General features: G+C 43.0%; 1 protein-coding gene across 4 annotated transcripts in view; it reads right to left on the bottom strand.

The window, feature by feature from the left end:
- The window catches only part of USP10 (ubiquitin specific peptidase 10), a 70,427-nt gene that overhangs the window by 38,988 nt on the left and 14,431 nt on the right, over positions 1 to 17,008 (bottom strand). For all 4 annotated transcript variants that reach the window (XM_075008440.1, XM_075008442.1, XM_075008441.1 and 1 more), the window contains exon 2: positions 5,626 to 5,694. In XM_075008440.1, coding sequence (XP_074864541.1) covers positions 5,626 to 5,694 — 69 coding nt within the window. The remainder of the gene's footprint in view (positions 1 to 5,625; positions 5,695 to 17,008) is intronic.

Below are 17,008 nucleotides of genomic sequence, written 5' to 3'. Positions count from 1 at the left end.
CTAAGCATTTAACATATTCCATGAGATGTTATATTCAAGCTGCTCTTGGCTTCTTCCACACAGCTACCATAATATGTCACTGCAGAGGAGACCCAACCCTGAGGACTGCCCTACACTATGTGGGGAGTCTCAGAGGAGTAGCTGTTAGTCTATAACTTCACAAATAAGAAGCAGTCCTGCAGCACCTTGAAGACTCACAAATTTACAAGGTCATTAGCTTGCTTTCATTGTATATAAATCCTATCAGCAACTGGAACACATACAAACCTATAGGGGAAAACTTGAAGCTCCCTGGACATTCAATAATGAATTTAAAAGTAGCCACTCTTCTATACAGAAGAATTTTTACTGCAAGATCACAGAGGGAGATACCTGAATTGGAATGCATTTTCCATTGATGATGCGCTAGCTAGGATAATGTAAAAAGGAAGGAGGGTCTAGTACAGATTTTTTTCTCCTTATAGGCATTTTCATTTCATTATTTGTAAACATGTTCCCTGAACCATCCATGTGAAGGTTCAACCTGCGCTCAGCTGTAAAGGCAAACCAAATCTGAACTACTCAATCAATCAGATGTATGTCTTCCTTTGTTTGAATCTGTGCATGCGATGTTGACTAGTTGTCTCATCCTTCCTAGTCTCTCCCCCATGTCCTTCCCCACCTCTTAATAAAAGCAAATCAAAGCCTTCAAGTTTACCACTGAAAACCTAGAACAAGATGCTATGCAGATAACTGGTACCATTGTTCTAAATGCTAATAGTTTAGACCTTGCAGTGTCTCATCATCTCTCTGGTGAATCTAAGCGGTTGGGTTTTCTTTAAACAATTAAAAACAAAATATGTTCTTTAGCTGTCGAACCGCTCCCTCCCGCTTCCCCACGACTCTACTCGGGCTGTCAATTAATGCACATTATTTTTTTAACATGTTCCTCTGCCCGGCATCACTCAGGTATTAATGCATGTTAATTGACAGCCCTAGTATAATCAGGGAGATGGGAGGAGGTGGGAGGGAGTGGGTTAACAGCTGCCCAGGCCCCTGCCACTGGGCAGGAGGCCAGCTGCATGAGCCAGGCTGCTGCCTGCAACAGGGCTGGTTCCTCTGACCAGCTGCCACAGAGACGGCTCCCTGGGCTGGCACCCAGGCAGGCAGCCACTGCTGGCCCAGGGTAGGAAACCCCAGCAACCCAAGGTGTGGCGTCCCAGACACCCCTGAGTTGCAGAAAGCCCCAAGTCACCCCTGCACAGGCAGCTGCCAGCAGCCCTGGCCAGAGAGCCTCAGCTGGCCCAGGCCGGAGCTCCAGCCTCCGCAGGCTGGCAGCTGCAAGTGGCCTAGGTCCAGAGGCCCTGTCAGCCCAAATGGGCTGCCACTTCTGGCCCCAGATGGGGCTGGCTGGCTGCCATTTCTGGCTGCCACAGGGCTGGGGGGAGATCATCTACCAGCTATCCAACATTCTGTTTTACGCCACACAAGACCAGGCAGTGTCAGAGAAAACAGAATTTTGGGTAACTGAGGTGCAATAATTAGGGTTTTACTGTGTTACACCCATCTGAGGTTTCTGTTTCCTAGGGTGCCAGGCTAACCCCAGAGTCTCCCAGCCGGCCCTTCACTTTCTATTACCAGTGACTTACCAGGAATATCCCAGTGTAAACTAGTGAGTGATTTACAAGGGCAGAAAGGGTGGGGTGGGCTGAAATTGACCCCTGGAGTAGAGTTGTTCTGACCAGTTGTTTGTTCCTTATTTGAACCATAAAATATTTTTTGAAACTCGACTAGAACAGTACTTGACGAAAAAGAACAGTACTTGACGTTAAAAAACAAACAAAACCAAAAAAACTTCAGTTCATCAATTCAGTCATTTCTCTGCCTACTCGTGTGATACTTCCCTTGCACATCACACTAGTGCTAAAGTTTATAGATACCAAAGAAAAATCAGGTAGATGTTATTTCAAACAATAACCACACTTTGACAAAAACAGAATTCATAAAATGCAACTTTTATAATAAATTAGTATTATTGTTTCAGTGCAATTAATCGCATGATTAATCACAATTAATTTTAATCATGCAATTAATCATGATTAATTTTTAATCACTTGACAGTCCTAATTTTTTTTGTATACTATCATGTAAAATATTTTAGGGATGGTAACTGCATAAAAAAAGTATTGGGAAAGTTTCTGTATTCGTAATGTGTTAATATTTGAGACACTACTTTTTAACTATATAAACAACCTCTTGGGTGTATAAGAATGAATAGGTGAAGAAATTGGAAGATAAAGACACTACAGCAGAAAACAGAATGTAGCTTAACTGAACAGAAAATATATGTACTATTTCTAGATTCTTGAGTAACTACAAGACTTGGTGACAGAACAAATACAAATAGACAAAACATGGCAGCTGTTCAAAATCTGTTCCTCCCATTTAAAAAAAAGAGGCAATGCAAGTATCTGCAATCAGATTTGTAATGACAGATTTAGGTACCCACCTGCACGCAATCAAGTTTGAAAAATCTTCTCTGTATTACCAAAAGAATCCAAGGTCATGGTCATAATCAAAATGGTCATAGTTAAAATTCTCAATTAAGCGCTGAAAGATTTCAGTTTTGCCACATTTCCGCAGCTCAACCATGCGCCACCAACATACCTTCCATTGTCAAGGCAGCAGATTACTTTACAAAAGTCCACGTTCAGTTGTGATTCACAGTAAGATTTGTGTTAATGCTTTTGTCATTCTTCATCATTAATTTTAAAAGTGGCTTAGGAAAATCCAACATTTGGAATTGAGGGGCTTTTTATTTGCTTGTTTTTCATTTGCTTTGTTTTGTTTTGAATTACAAGATACAGGAGGTCAATATCATCTAGCAGCATTACCAACACTCCCATTGCTTATTGGACTCTTAAAAGACACTTTGGGTAAACTCCAGCTAAACAACAGCACAGAACACAGAGCCAGGACTGGTGGCTATAAGTCAACTTTGAGACCCTGGAAAGTCTGGGCACATATATGATCAGTAGTCTGGTTAACTACAAATCATGCCAGACTATAGATGTTGCCAAATGACAGTGTTACAGACTAGAGAGGCTCAGCCTGTACCTCAAAACTGGAATACTTCTTTAATTTCCTGGGACATGTAGAGAAGGCATACAGTGATGTGCAGAGAGAAGTGGCATAAATGAGAGGGCTCAAGGCAGGTGATAAGGTAACTGAGGTTGCTCACGGTAATACCCCGTTTTAAAGCTTCTTCACTACACTAGACCCCCAACTTATGTGAAGGTTGCGTTCTTGGCAACATCCTTGTAAGATGAGCTGTCTTCCTTCAACTGTGGGGAAACAGGGAGCCAGGCTCCAGCTCCTCACAGCTCATAGGTAACTGACCAGCACTGGTGCTGATCAGTTTCCTGGCTCCCACAAGCAAAGGGGAGCCACGACTGGCTCCCCACCACTCTGGGAGCCAGGCGCAGCTTCTTCCCAGCCTCACCTTGCTGGGGGGGAAGCTAGGGGAAAGACAGCCACAGAGTGGCTTCAAATTGTGCTTAACTCAAGGTAAAGCAAGTTAAGTGCAATTTGAAGTCATGCATTTTGGGGGGTTACTGCATTCTACATTAATCATCTCTGCCCATCAGTTTCCTCTACCCTAAAAGAAGGTATTCTATTTATCACTCCAAGTAACTGATGAAATCACAGATCCAACATAAATGGGTCACATAATTCTTGCAAACCACAGTGACACCAATGAACTAAAGCTTCTGATACTTCACCAGGAGCCTTGATGATCATTTCTGCTCCGTCTTTATCTCAAATCGTGAACAGATACTCCAATACATTTTCAGTAAAATTAGAAATGGCAGTTTTGAGGGACATTTGTAAAGGGCCAAATCTGAACTGAAGGGTGGGATAATGTTTTGCACAGTTTAACTTCAATACAATATAAAAAGGCCTGATTTAAGATATTAGCAAGCTATCCAGAGCTCAAAAGGAGAGCAGAGGAGAGAGGTTAAACATCCCTGAAAGTGCGTATTTTCTTTCTTATCACTTTTGAGGAACTTTAACTTCCAGCCAAGAAACTTGATGAGAGGTCAAGGGGAATGGATGGAATGGAAAGCAGAGTCTGATGAGTGTTTTAATTATATGCACAAGTCAACTTTATAACTAGCTTGTCGCAAATGGCATTGTTTGTCTTCCTTCTTTCTACCTACAATGAGACTGTCAAGGACATAGACACGTTGCTCTTACTACAGTGCTCAAAAGCCAAAGTAGTAGTAGATCAGACCAGAAATAACTGGAGAGTAACAAACAAACATTCACAAAATGGACAGCTGTCCATTCATTACACCAGGTTGGTATTCTTCAAGGCTGTGGGAATGATATTTTAATCTAAACTTGTTGTTTTGGTAAAAAGACAACCTTTGTTTTTTGTGAAGCCAACAAATGCATTCATTTTGTCCAGTCTGTCAGCACTAGAAACATTTGCCTATAGCTTTAGCTTGTTCCCAAAATTAGGAAATTACTACCTACCTGTTGAGTTTTCCACACATTGGCCTAGCCTCCCCGTCAGCCCTCCACCCCCACCTTTGCATGTCTTCTTCCAACCTATTTTTTCCTCATCCTCTTCTAGTATTTTTCACATTCCCTCAAGCAACCAGAATGAGAAGCAACCAGGGTTGTTAGTTAGGCACCCATGAACATAAGCAATGTGATAGCGAATTTCTGTATGCCATAAAGACCCTGAAAATCAACTACTACAGTAGTACCTTAGTAAAACACATTAATGACGGACAACAAACCTTTCTTTACATACACTTGAAGGAGAACATTTTCCTCCCATATACATGCAGTTGAAGGTGTTCGTTTTATTCTGGGGTTGGGAGGTTCAGAGAAGAAAAGTGCAAGTTTAAAATATTTACGACTCCCTCACAGTCCTGTCCCTCATCACCTTGACCTTTAGGCCAGGTCTGGTCATACAGGGATCTTGGGGGATTCTTGTTCCTTCAAACTCTCCAGCGCTACCTGCAGTGTGAGTCAAAAGAGTACATCGGATCTACTTTCGACAGCAGCTACCAAGGGTACAGAGCCACATCAGGCATTGTAGGTAGAACACTATTCTTTCCCTTTGATTTAAAAGATTTAGGATCTCACCTACAAACAGGAACACTGCTGAGAAAGTTCCTACTACAACTATCACTGAGAAGCTAATTACGGAGAGCTGCTCATTCCACTGAGCAAATGTTTCCTTTCCAACTCCTACATTCAACCTTTACAATTGCAGATTTCCAGCAATAAAAGGAGGAAGGAAAAAAGAAGCCAGGATCCTTCTCTCTACAGTTCAGACATTGAATCATGAGTGGAGCAGGGACTGAATAAGAGAATACTGCTTAGTAAGGACTACAGCTGCCTTCTCTCTGGATAGGAAAAGAATGGCAGGACTGAGAAATTAGCGTGTGAGCAACATGAATGCAAACTGAAATTATATTCAAGGGAGTTCTACAAGGGAGTGAATTTTGTTAATTCACAAGTGAATAAAAAACAACACTAATTGTAATTTTAATTATATACTAATAAATGTACTATGTTTGTGTAAAAGCAGGAAGCATCATAAGTAAAACACTGAAAAATAGTTCTTACCTCAACAGAGCATCGAGGAGTGACAAAGAACTGATTAAACTCATCAGGGCTGAACTCCCCAAAGATATACTGGGGGGAAAAAAAAAAGAAGTGTTATACAAGGATTTATACTTTGTCTCCTTTAGGAAATTCAAGATAAATTATTTTTAAATAGCAGTGAAATTTTTAAAGGTCAATGGGAAATAAAACTGTCTTTGCATCCTTGTTCTCTTTCACATAAGCTATGCCATTTGAGTTATGTTCGCAGAGTAACTCATGCTAAGCTAGCTTAGACCTTATCACATTGTTCACAGCATGCTGGGTGTACAGGAAAAACTCTCCCATCAACTCCCCTTACTCATCTCTTTCCAGTGGAGTACAGGAATCAGTGTCTCACTAGACTCACTAAATCAATCCCTGGTGGATCGATCACAGCAATGACAATCCCAGCTGTACCGGATCAAGCCCAACTGACAATCTAGGATGGCGAGTGGGCCACATGAGTGACTCATTCATCTCAATGGGCCTCAAGACTCTCAGAACCAAGACGGTCTTTCAGGATAAGGCAGCTTTGCCACGGCAGTTGTGTACTCAGAATTTGCGGGGTGTGCTGACTGAACCACAGCAGTGCTTTGATCAGACGCTTAGGGAGTGCATGGCTTTTACAGTCAACGATGCATGCAATCAGCACACATCTCACTTCACAAACTGTTGCTTTATATGCATGTCACTTGAGTAATACCAGTAAGGAAAAAAATGACATGGACAGAATCCCCAGCAGAATCCTGTGCATGACAGGCTGCACACAGAGCCCTTCTGGAAGGGCATGGGGCCCTTGTGCTGAAGGTTGCCCACCACTGGTCTACACATACAGCACTACAGTTGCATCACTGTAGCACTTCATGAAGACACCATCTATGCCGATGGAAGAGCATAACCCATGAGTAGGTCATGGGTAGCCAAAAGGTAGCCTGCAGGCCAGAATCTGGCCCACCAAGCATTTTTATCCAGCCCACAAAGCCACCTCATCATGGTAGCCTTTTCATGCCAACTCCAGCGTGGCCAGAAAGGACAGTCGGGGCGGGGGGGTGGAGTAGGGGCACAGAGTGGGAGCTGCGTGTGTCACATGCTGCCCTGGCCATTGCCTGTTTGCTCACAGGGTGGGGTTCCCCTGGATTAGGTCTGCCCAGAGCAGACAGGCGAAGGCCTTAGACTGGAGAAGCAATTTCCCAACTGTTCCCCTGCAGGGGGCAGTGGGACTACACTGGGGGTGGTCAAAGAGGGCACTCCCTCAGAGGCAGCTGCCTGATTAGAAGTGGCATTCAGGCCGACAGCATGCTTGTGCTCCAGAGAGTTTTGTCTATGCTAGCAAACCTGCAGTACAGAGGATGCTGAATGACTTTACAGTAATAAAGTACTAATTTATGCTGCATTTTTCTGTTTTGAATGGTTACGCTATTTTGTGTTTGGCTCCCGGAACATGTAAAAAATTACCATGTGGACCTTAATGCAAACAGGGTGGCCACAGCTGGTTTAAGTATTCTACCTCCCCAGAGAGGTGTTACATGTTGATGGGAGAAGCCTTCTCATTGACATAGTGCTATCTATGCTGATCACTGTAGTTACATTGACGTAAGTTGATCGTGTAGACCATGACTGAGGAAGTGGACCTAGTTGAAGGGTGTCTATATATACAGATGAGGCAGAGACAACTGGCACAATGCAGATCATTAATACATGGAACAAGACTAAGCAAACTGAGGAAACAGGCAGATGATTGGAAGAAACTAGTTTTCAATGCCTAAAAATATAAAAGAATACAATGTATTAGACAAAGTAGCCAAACAAATTGCTGATAGAATTCACAGAGCCTCCCTCCCTCCCCTACAAAAAGTAGTTGTTGTCAGGAAGAATGGTAATGTTTCATAATGGTTGGTCACTTAAAGTCACAAACCCTCCTTCAGAAAATTCAGATGGACAACAAGCAATGGTATCAATGCCGAACCCTGCTCATGGCAAATCTTCATTTGGCCATAGGGACATGTACATATACAAGTCTGAAGCTGTATTAAAAGTTATGAGAACTCAAAAATGTGAGTGTCTTTTTTTTCTGTAAAATCAAAGTCTGGATTACAACTCTATTACAGTTTATATTTTGAACTCAATTTCCTTTCCTTAAAGAAATAATAGGTGGACACATTAGTATAGTTCTGGCCAAATTGTGGTATTATAATTAAAATTTGGCATGCAAGGCCCATCCTTCTCCTACCTACCAAAACTGCAGGCACAGCAGCTCAGGGTTTCTTCCCTGCAGTGAGATAACTGGGTTAGAGGCTTCAGCCAGAGACCTCAAGAGCCTGTGGGGGCTGGGTGGTGGAGGGGGAGTGAAATGTAAAGGTTCTCCCCACAACCTCCCTCCCTGCAGTTCCCAGGTGTTAGCCTCATGTGAAGAGGCAGCTGCAGACAGCTGGGAGCTGCAAGAAGGGACATATGCCTTAGCTCTGCAAAGAGGCAGCAGCAAAAGCAGTGGGTTCCCTCTGCAACTCCAAGCTGTTTGCCTCCGCATCTCCCTATAGCCACAGCTCCCAACCCGCTGGCTCCAGTGGCTGATGCACAGAGATGGCAGAGGCGGCGGGGGAGGAGGGGGGCTACTGACACCACGTGACCGAGTGGGACCAGCAAAGCATGGGCAAAAGTCAGGAGGGAGGTGTAGGGTTGACAGCTTTCTGACCCCACAAAACCAACCCTCCCCACCCCACCGCCCCCGATGCCAGCCGTTAGCTCTATCTGCGCTCCCTCTGCCAGAAATGGAGTTCAGGATGCAGAACAGGAATGTGGGCTCTGGGGTGGGGCTAGGAAAAGAGGGTTTGGGCTGGGGGAGGGGCTCCAGAATAGTGCCTGGGGTTGGGGGTGTGGCCAGAAATAAAGGTGTGGGATTCAGGATGGGACTCCAAGCTGGGGCAGGTGGTTGGGGTGGGGTTGAGGTGAAGATCTGGGAGTTTGGGGTGGGATTCCAGGCTAGAGCAAAGGATTAAGGTACAGGAAAGAATTTGGGATCCCAGCAGCATTTACCATAGCTTCCAGGAAGTGGCCTCCAGGTCTCAGCAGCCCCTAGGCAAAAGGAGGCTCTGTGGGATGCCCTCATGCGCACAGGTGCCACTCACGCAGCTCTCACTGTTCAGTTCTTGCTCAATGGAAGCCTCAGACAGCACTTGCAATGGGGGCTGCATGCCTAGGCCTCCCATCCAAGGGGCTGCAGAGACCTGTCAGTTGCTTCAAGGAGCCAGGTGGAGCTAGGCAGGTAGGGATCCTGCCTTAGCCATAAACTCCTGGTGTGCTCCTAACCAGACTTTTAACAACTTGATCTGCAGTGACAACAAGAGTCTTTTTGACTGGGTATTCTGGTAGAAAACCAGGTCTCTCTTCTTCTTTCTGCTCAGTAGGGTAAGGCACCCCTAAGCTTCAGTCCCATGGGATCTGCTGGTCAAGGCTCAGGGCTTAAGACCTAAGTATCACCCAGCATGCCCTGGCTTTCAAATTTCCAAGATTCTTATTATGCAGTTCAGAGAGTCAGTAAGTTTGGTCACCCCTACACTAGAAATTAAAAAATGAAATTTAAGCTGTAGCTCAAAGCAATTGCAAAAATATGCATTACAATTGACATTTTTGAAGTTGGGAATCTTACAAGAACCTGTTTAAAAGTGTTTCTAAACATAAAACGCATATCCACACAAATATTTTCAGTTCTTATAATTTTACACAACAGCTTTGAATTACTTAGCATCTGAGACTATGAAAACAATACAGTAGACCCGTGATTTATGCGAGGGTTGCGCTCCCATGCAACCTCGCATACCCCGAATTTTGCAGAAGTTGGAGGTGGCTTTTTCCCCCATAGAAACACCCACAGCTATCGCATCCCTGGGGTTCCGGGGCAGGTCGCCAGCTCCCTAGGGCTTGGTGCAGCCAGGAAGAGCTGCCCCTCCCCCCCATATCTCCCTGTCCCATATTCGAGACAGGGAGACATGGCCACCCTAGGCATGGGAGGGGGCAAAGGGAGTTAAGCCTGGGATGGGTTAAGCCTGCAGGGGAGGCAGGGGGTGGAAGTGAGCTGGAGCTGTGAGGAGTTGGGTGGGTTGAGCCAGGATGGGGAGGGGGAAGCAGGAGCGGGATTTTGAATTGCTCTTAAGTCATGTTAATGCAATTTAAGCACAACTTGAAATTGTGCATTTGAGGGTTTACTGTACATACTTTAAGGATTCTTTAAGCAGCTTCTATGTATCAGCTATTCAACACGCAGAAACATCACGTAACACCAGAAGAAAAGAGCCCTTAAAAATATTTCAGCAAATTGCCCCCATAGCTCTTGGTAGGTTTACACTTAAAACACTGCATTTAACACCTCTTCTAAAAAAAATAAACATTTGCTGAGTTTAGTTTCTGTTTTTATGAGACTTTTTAGGTGCAGTCATGCAAAAAGCAAAACAAAAGAAATGACAGTTTAAAAACCTACTATTTAAATAATACAATCACTCTCATATCCAATTCATTCTTCTCTCCATCTCTACCAAAACTCTACATACATTATGAGCCCAACAGTGCTAACACTGTGATTAAAAAACCATCCACTGGCTCCAGAAGCAGAATGATCAAAACCTAAAGGCACTATAATAATATGCTCAAGGAATCCCTTGACTTAGATTCTTCTAGCAATGTTCACATGATACCTACCTCACTATTGCTTGAAACAGAATGAAGCAGAGGTTTAAACCACAGCTATCTAGTCCATTAGATGAGAGTGGGTTTGGGCTGAAGCAGGAGTGCTGCAGAAACTGGTGCTGGTAATGCAGTACAGATGCAACAAACAGCTGGAGCCACAGATAAGCAGCAGCTACTCCAATCACCTATGTGAATGCTGTTCTGAAGACTTGTCACTCTCACTCCAGCTAGGCTAACAGTGCAGTTAGCTATAGTTAGTACACAAAAAAGCAGTCAAGTAGCACTTTATTAGGTGGTGAACTTTCCTGAGACAGAACCACTTCTTCCACAGGCTATACCACAATACTATTAATCCTGGAACTTTTCCTTGCAACAAGCCCCATTGCCAACTTTGTCCATACATCTATTCTGGAAATACCATCACTGGACCTAACCGAGTTAATTACAGAATCACGGGCACATTCCCCCATTCCTCAACTAACATCATATATATGCCATCATGTGCCAAAAATGCCCACACACCATGTATACAAGACAGACTGCAAAACACTCTTTGACAAAGAATGAATGGACATAGACTAGACACCAAAAACTCCAAATACACAAACCTGTCAGCCAGCACTTTAATGGAGTGGCCCATTCTTTTAAAGACCTGAAAGTTTGTATTCTACTGAAATGGGACTTTAAGAGCCATCTACAGAAGGAATGCTCAGAACCAACATTCATATTCAAATTTGACACATTAACACATGGTTTGAACAGGGACAGCAACAACAGATATTCCCTCACTGAGTTCTAACCAATTTTCCAGTTTGACTGGAAACTCTTGAAAACAAAACTGCTCTGAGACAATTACTTTTGTACCAATAAAGGATATTTTTTCTATTCAATTGTATTTTACACGCCTTTGCTCCATACCTTCTCATTTATCCAGAAGCAAGAGCTAAAACATACGCTCCCACCATAACTGTTTCTTTTTCATGGAACAAATACTTAAAAAAAAAAAAAAAAAAAAAAAAAACTTAATTTCTTTTCACTTGTTAATAAAGTGAAGAGCTGGAAAACCCAACCATAAAGAGACAAATTAGTTCAAAATGAAATGACAAATCAGTCCATGTTATCTTGCTACATTGATACAGGGTGTTCCTATATTAATCCATAAAGTTTTAAATAGGGAGACACTGGTAAAGAGGGAGAAAAGTGAAAGTCTAGTCTGATGCCCTGGAGAGGCTGGCCAAAAAAGCAAGGCTGCATTAGGACTCTTTTAGAGAATATTCGTGCTAGTCATAATAGCAAATATGACCCTGTATTAATCCAGCCTCTGCCTTCTCTCCTGTTTACACTATTGTCCTCCCAACGCATTTTGTCTTCCCTCCATGAAGAATCGTCCTCTCTGCCTTCCAACCTATACCCATGACAATCTTCTCTCGGGTTCTCTTCTTCTTGCGGAGACTAAGCAAGTATCAGAGCTTTTTCGATTTCATTCGCTGGACATGATGCAACAGAAGTATGAATTTCTGAACTTGTGTACCCATCAGGCTGTCCCTGGTAACGTCTTACTCAGAAGATGATATAATTGTGGACAGGAAGAACTGAGACTGAAACTATGTTCACAGGAAAATTTTAAATATTTAACCTGGCAGCAGTAATATCCAAGTGCCTCACACTCCTAAGGTATGACATTTTCCAGCAAACACGAATTTTTAAAAGTTTCCAAAATATTTTATACCACACAGTCTTGTTCAATAGGAAGACTGATTAAAGTATTTTTGCTTACACTAAACTTATTAATACTACTTTTACCTAAGCCTTATTTCTACTTTAATAAATAAATTTGGAATTCAAGGATTCCAACCACGTCATTAGCAGATAATATTTTGGGCAACCTACAGCAATGCCATCATAGAACTGGAAGGGACCTTGAGAGGTCATTAAGTCAAGTCCCTGCCTTCACCACAAGGCTAAGCACCATCTAGATCATCCCTGATGGATGTTTCTCAGTAAGATTCAAAAGGAACCTGACCCATAAAACTCTGTATCCAATAAAGACCTGAAATCTAAATTACAGCCAGGAATCTGGAAAATACTTTCAGACAACTGAAGCTTATAGAAGTCCAATCCAAACCTAGATGAGTTATAAACAAATGGCTTTTGTCACAGATGAGTGCAGTCAGAAATGGCATTGATGCATCAAACTAGAATATGTGTCAAAGATATGCCATAACATCTCAAAACAAAATACATAAAACTTACATAGATTTAGCCTGGGGTGAATGGCAGCTTTGCTGGTTTTCCTAAATTGTCACTACTTACAGACTGAAACATCACATATATTAGTAACTGAATCTTACCCACCCACTCACTTTCCAACTGATTTCTGAACTTTATGGGGTTCTTCCAGTCAACAGCAATGTAGTACTCTCTTCATATTTTACTACTCAAAATAGTGGCTGCTTCCACCTTAAAAATGGGAAAAGGCTGCTCCTTAAAAGTTCATTTAGCATACAGGTGGGAAACTCAGTCTTAAGTATGGGAAAAAGGACTGGTTTAAACTTGTTAAAATGCATTGGTGTAGTTGCATGGAAAGATAAGTTTGATGACCCAGTGACATCAGATGAGGGGACGACATCAGCACACTTACTGAATACTGCTTCTACTTGTCTAACAGCATGGCCCACGGAACTCGAGAAGCATTTACTAAGCATTAGAACAACTGTGTCCCCTTAGGGCAGTCAATTTTTATGTCGTCCTCTGTTTTAGTTTGCGATTTCTTATCTCCCCAGCCAAACTTTTGCAGATTAGCCAAACTTCCATAGTTGGCCCAACTACCACTGATTTAATGTAAACTGCTGAACACTCCTTAAAGCTACAAATATCAAATATCTGAATAAATATCAAGCCCTCTTCCTCACCCACTCCTATCATAGACTTCAATGGATATGAAAACTTAGCTGTCCACTACACAAGCCAGACTGGAGGTCTGTTTGGTATCACGAATGTGGTCTAGTTATTCCTAAAAGCACAACAAAGCTTTATTTTTCCTAGACTGACTGTAACCTTCTACTCAACAATATTCATCTTTTAATTACTAATGTTTTCATACCCAAGGTTGACACACTAGTCATTATCACACTCAACAAGTCTTGCACAAACTTGCCAATAAATTTACTGATTTCTTTCAGCCAGATCCAGTACTGCCTAGGTACTCCACTCATTCAGGTCACAATGAGAAATTTTATCTTTCTATCCTAGAACTTTTCCTTTTCAGAGAAAATAGCCAGTAGTAGTAGTAGTAGTAGTAGTTCACACAACAATTTTGCTACTCAAAAAAAGTTGATAATAAAGTGTTGATTTTAGTTAAAGGGATTAATCAGATTTTACATCAGCCCCTCATTCTACATAGACATAACTGCATTGCAAGATGGCTGTGTGCCTTCTCCACAAATCAGTATGGGCATTATCATCTTATGATTTCCAGAGCAATACTATTCTATAAAAACGCTTTATCTAGAAAGGGCCTGTCTGTTCTTCACATTTAGAGAGGGGAAAGCTCATTTTGATTCCAGCAACCATAACAAATTGCTGTTGTTACAAAGTGATACATCACCCTCCATAAGTACAGGGGGGCAGTGAAGTGACAAGGCCTTCACTATGCCCCATAGAGTCACAGAACACTAGACTGGAAGGGACCTTAAGAGATCACTGAGTCCTATCTCCTGCCCTCACAGCAGGACCAAGCACTGTCTAGACCATCCCTGATAGACATCTATCTAAGCTCCCTTTAAATATCTCCAGTGATGGAGATTCCACAACCTCCCTAGGCAATTTATTCCAGTGTTTAACCACCCTTACAGTTAGGAAGTTTTTCCTAATCTCCAACCTAAACCTCCCTTGTCGTAGTTTAAGCCCGTTGCCCCTTGTCCTATCCTTAAAGGCCAACAATTTTTCTCCCTCCTCCTTGTAACCTTCTTTTAGGTACTTGAAAACTGCTATTATGTCCCCTCCACCTCTTCATTTCTAAACTAAGCAAGCCCAGTCCTTTGTCTTCCCTCATAGCTCATATTCTCTATACCTATAATCATTCTTGTCACTTTTCTCTGGACCCTCTCCAATTTGGCACATCCTTCTTGAAATGGGGTGCCCAGAATTGGACACAGTACTCTGACTGAGGCCTAAGGAGCGCTGAGTAGAGCAGAAGAATGACTTACCATGTGTCTTGCTCTCAACACTCATGTTAATGTATTCCAGAATCATGTTTGCTTTTTTTGCAACACCATCACACTGTTGACTCATATTCAGCTTATGGTCCACTATGACCTGTAAATTCCCTTCTGCAGTATTCCTTCGTAAACAGTCGCTTCCCATTCTGTATGCATGAAGCTGATTGTTTCTTCCTAAGTGGAGTATTTTGCATTTGTCCTTATGAAACCTCATCTTGTTTACCTCACACCATTTCTCCAGTTTGTCCAGATCATTTTCAATTATGATCCCATTCTCCAAAGCAGTTGCAAACCGTCCCAGCTTTGTATTATCTTCAAACTTAATAAGCATACTCTCTATGCCAATATCTAAACTGTTGATGAAGACTATTGAACAGAACCAGTCCCAAAACAGACTCATGCGGAACTCCACTCGTTACGCCCTTCCTGCATGAGCACAAACCATTAATAACTACTTTGAGAATGGTTATCCAGCCAGTTATGCACGCACCTCATAGTAGCCCCATCTAAGTTGTATTTGCCTAAGAAGATCATGCAAGACCATATCAAATGCCTTACTAAAGACTAGGTATACCACATCTACTGCTACTCCCTTATCCACAGAACTTGTTATCTTGCCAAAGAAAGCTAACAGATTGGTCTGGCACGATTAATTCTTCACAAATCCATGCTGGCTGTTACCCGTTACCTTATTTTCTTCCAGATGAATTCCTTAATTACTTGCTCCATCATCTTTCCTGGCACAAGTTAAACTGACTGGTCTGTAGCTTCCTGGGTTGTTGTTTTTAACCTTTTTATAGGCACTGTTACTTCTACATCTAATCAGGTGACTTGAAAATGAAAGAAGTGTAACACATACAGATTATACCTCCCTGGTCCCAAGTCAGAGAATCTGTCAGACCAGTGACGATCAATTATGGCCCCCCTGCTCTGGTGAACAGGGAGGAGGGGGTGCTCAGGTGAAGAAGGGTGGCTGCAGGGCCCTGAAGCTGGAAGCCTGCAGCACAGCCCACAGGAACAAACCAATTCCTGCAGCCACCATGCTGTGCTCCTGGTCCACAGCCATGGAGCTCTGAAACCACCCTCCCTCTTCTTCTGGACATACCCCATTCCCAGCTCCCCCCCAAATTCAAGTGCACCAAATGAGGGCAGGTGAGAAGCTACTGAGCGTGGGTCCAGGTTTTCTGTGAATGCTCCAGCCCAAGAGCACTACAGGGAAGCTGGATCACAGATGTTGCTGGACTACAGAAATATGGACTTTCAAAAGCATTAATAATCCATATCAATATAGATATATATAAAATTAGAGGATTTGTTGCATCTGTGAGCCCATTTGTTCAAGAACTGCTACTAAATACTAAGAGCTAGGGCTACCAAATTTGGCATGTAGCTTCCTCTGACCCTAACTTAAAGCAGGATCACTGTTTGGTTGTACCACGAAAATGGAAAGTGCCCAGAATGGGAATATCTTCCAGAACATGGAAAGGGAGAGGGGCACAGAACAGGATGTTATACTACTCAGTAACCACTGGAGACAGTCACACCAGCAAGAGAGAGGCCGGCTGGGGCTCTACATGTCACTGGCCACCAAACCAAGTAAGTTGTCTTGTTGCCCCACACAGTGCTGGACTGAGCAGGGAGCCCCCTATCCACCAGTCCTGCCACACTGCATTCTCTAGGACTAGCTAAAGGAGAGCAACTGAGATAAAAGCAGTCTGAAATAAATGAATACAACTAGTTTCTCAGGTCACCAAAAAATACACAAGCAGTCCTATGTCACCTTAAAGCCTAACAAATTTACTCTTCAGGTAATGAGCTTTCATGGGGAAAGACCAATCTGAAGAACTGAGTCTTACACCCACAAAAGCTCATTAACTAATGAATAAATTTGTTAGTCTTTAAGGTGATACAGGACTGTGTTTTTTGTGAAGCTACAGACAAACACGGCTTCCCCTCATTTTCTAAGGCTGGGTAGGCAACATACAGCCCAAGTGCCCGATCTGGTCCACCAAGATTCCCCTGGGCCACCAATATCCCACAGCTCTCTGCCTGCCATGGCCCCAAACAGCACTCAAATTGACCAGCTGCTGGGGTCAGCGTATGTCTCTGTGCGATGTGAACAAAGGGTAGGTAGCCCCCACGCACTGTCCCTGCCCCCAGCACTGTCCAATAGCTCCCACAGGCTGGAAACCCAACCAAAGGTAGGCAACCAAGTACACAAGGGCTTACATCCAGTCTAATGTCTTCTGGAACACGTTTGTATTGTTTTATGGAATAATGACTTGCTCAGGGATCGCTGGAAGTCAGTGATCCAGTTTCCAGACTTCTACTTACTACATCCCATAATGCTCTCTCCAATCTCACCTTTTTTAAGAAAAATCCACAAACCTGCATACACCTTTTGATCTCCCCCATCCAAGACAAGCATGGAGCCCAGAGAACCCCAAGCTATATTATTTTTGCTG

Source organism: Carettochelys insculpta, chromosome 14 (genome assembly GCF_033958435.1).
Source record: "Carettochelys insculpta isolate YL-2023 chromosome 14, ASM3395843v1, whole genome shotgun sequence".
In the NCBI taxonomy this organism is placed as follows: Eukaryota; Metazoa; Chordata; order Testudines; family Carettochelyidae; genus Carettochelys; species Carettochelys insculpta.
The sequence above is the reverse complement of the archived record's forward strand: the minus strand, read 5'-3'. Positions and strand labels throughout refer to the sequence as shown.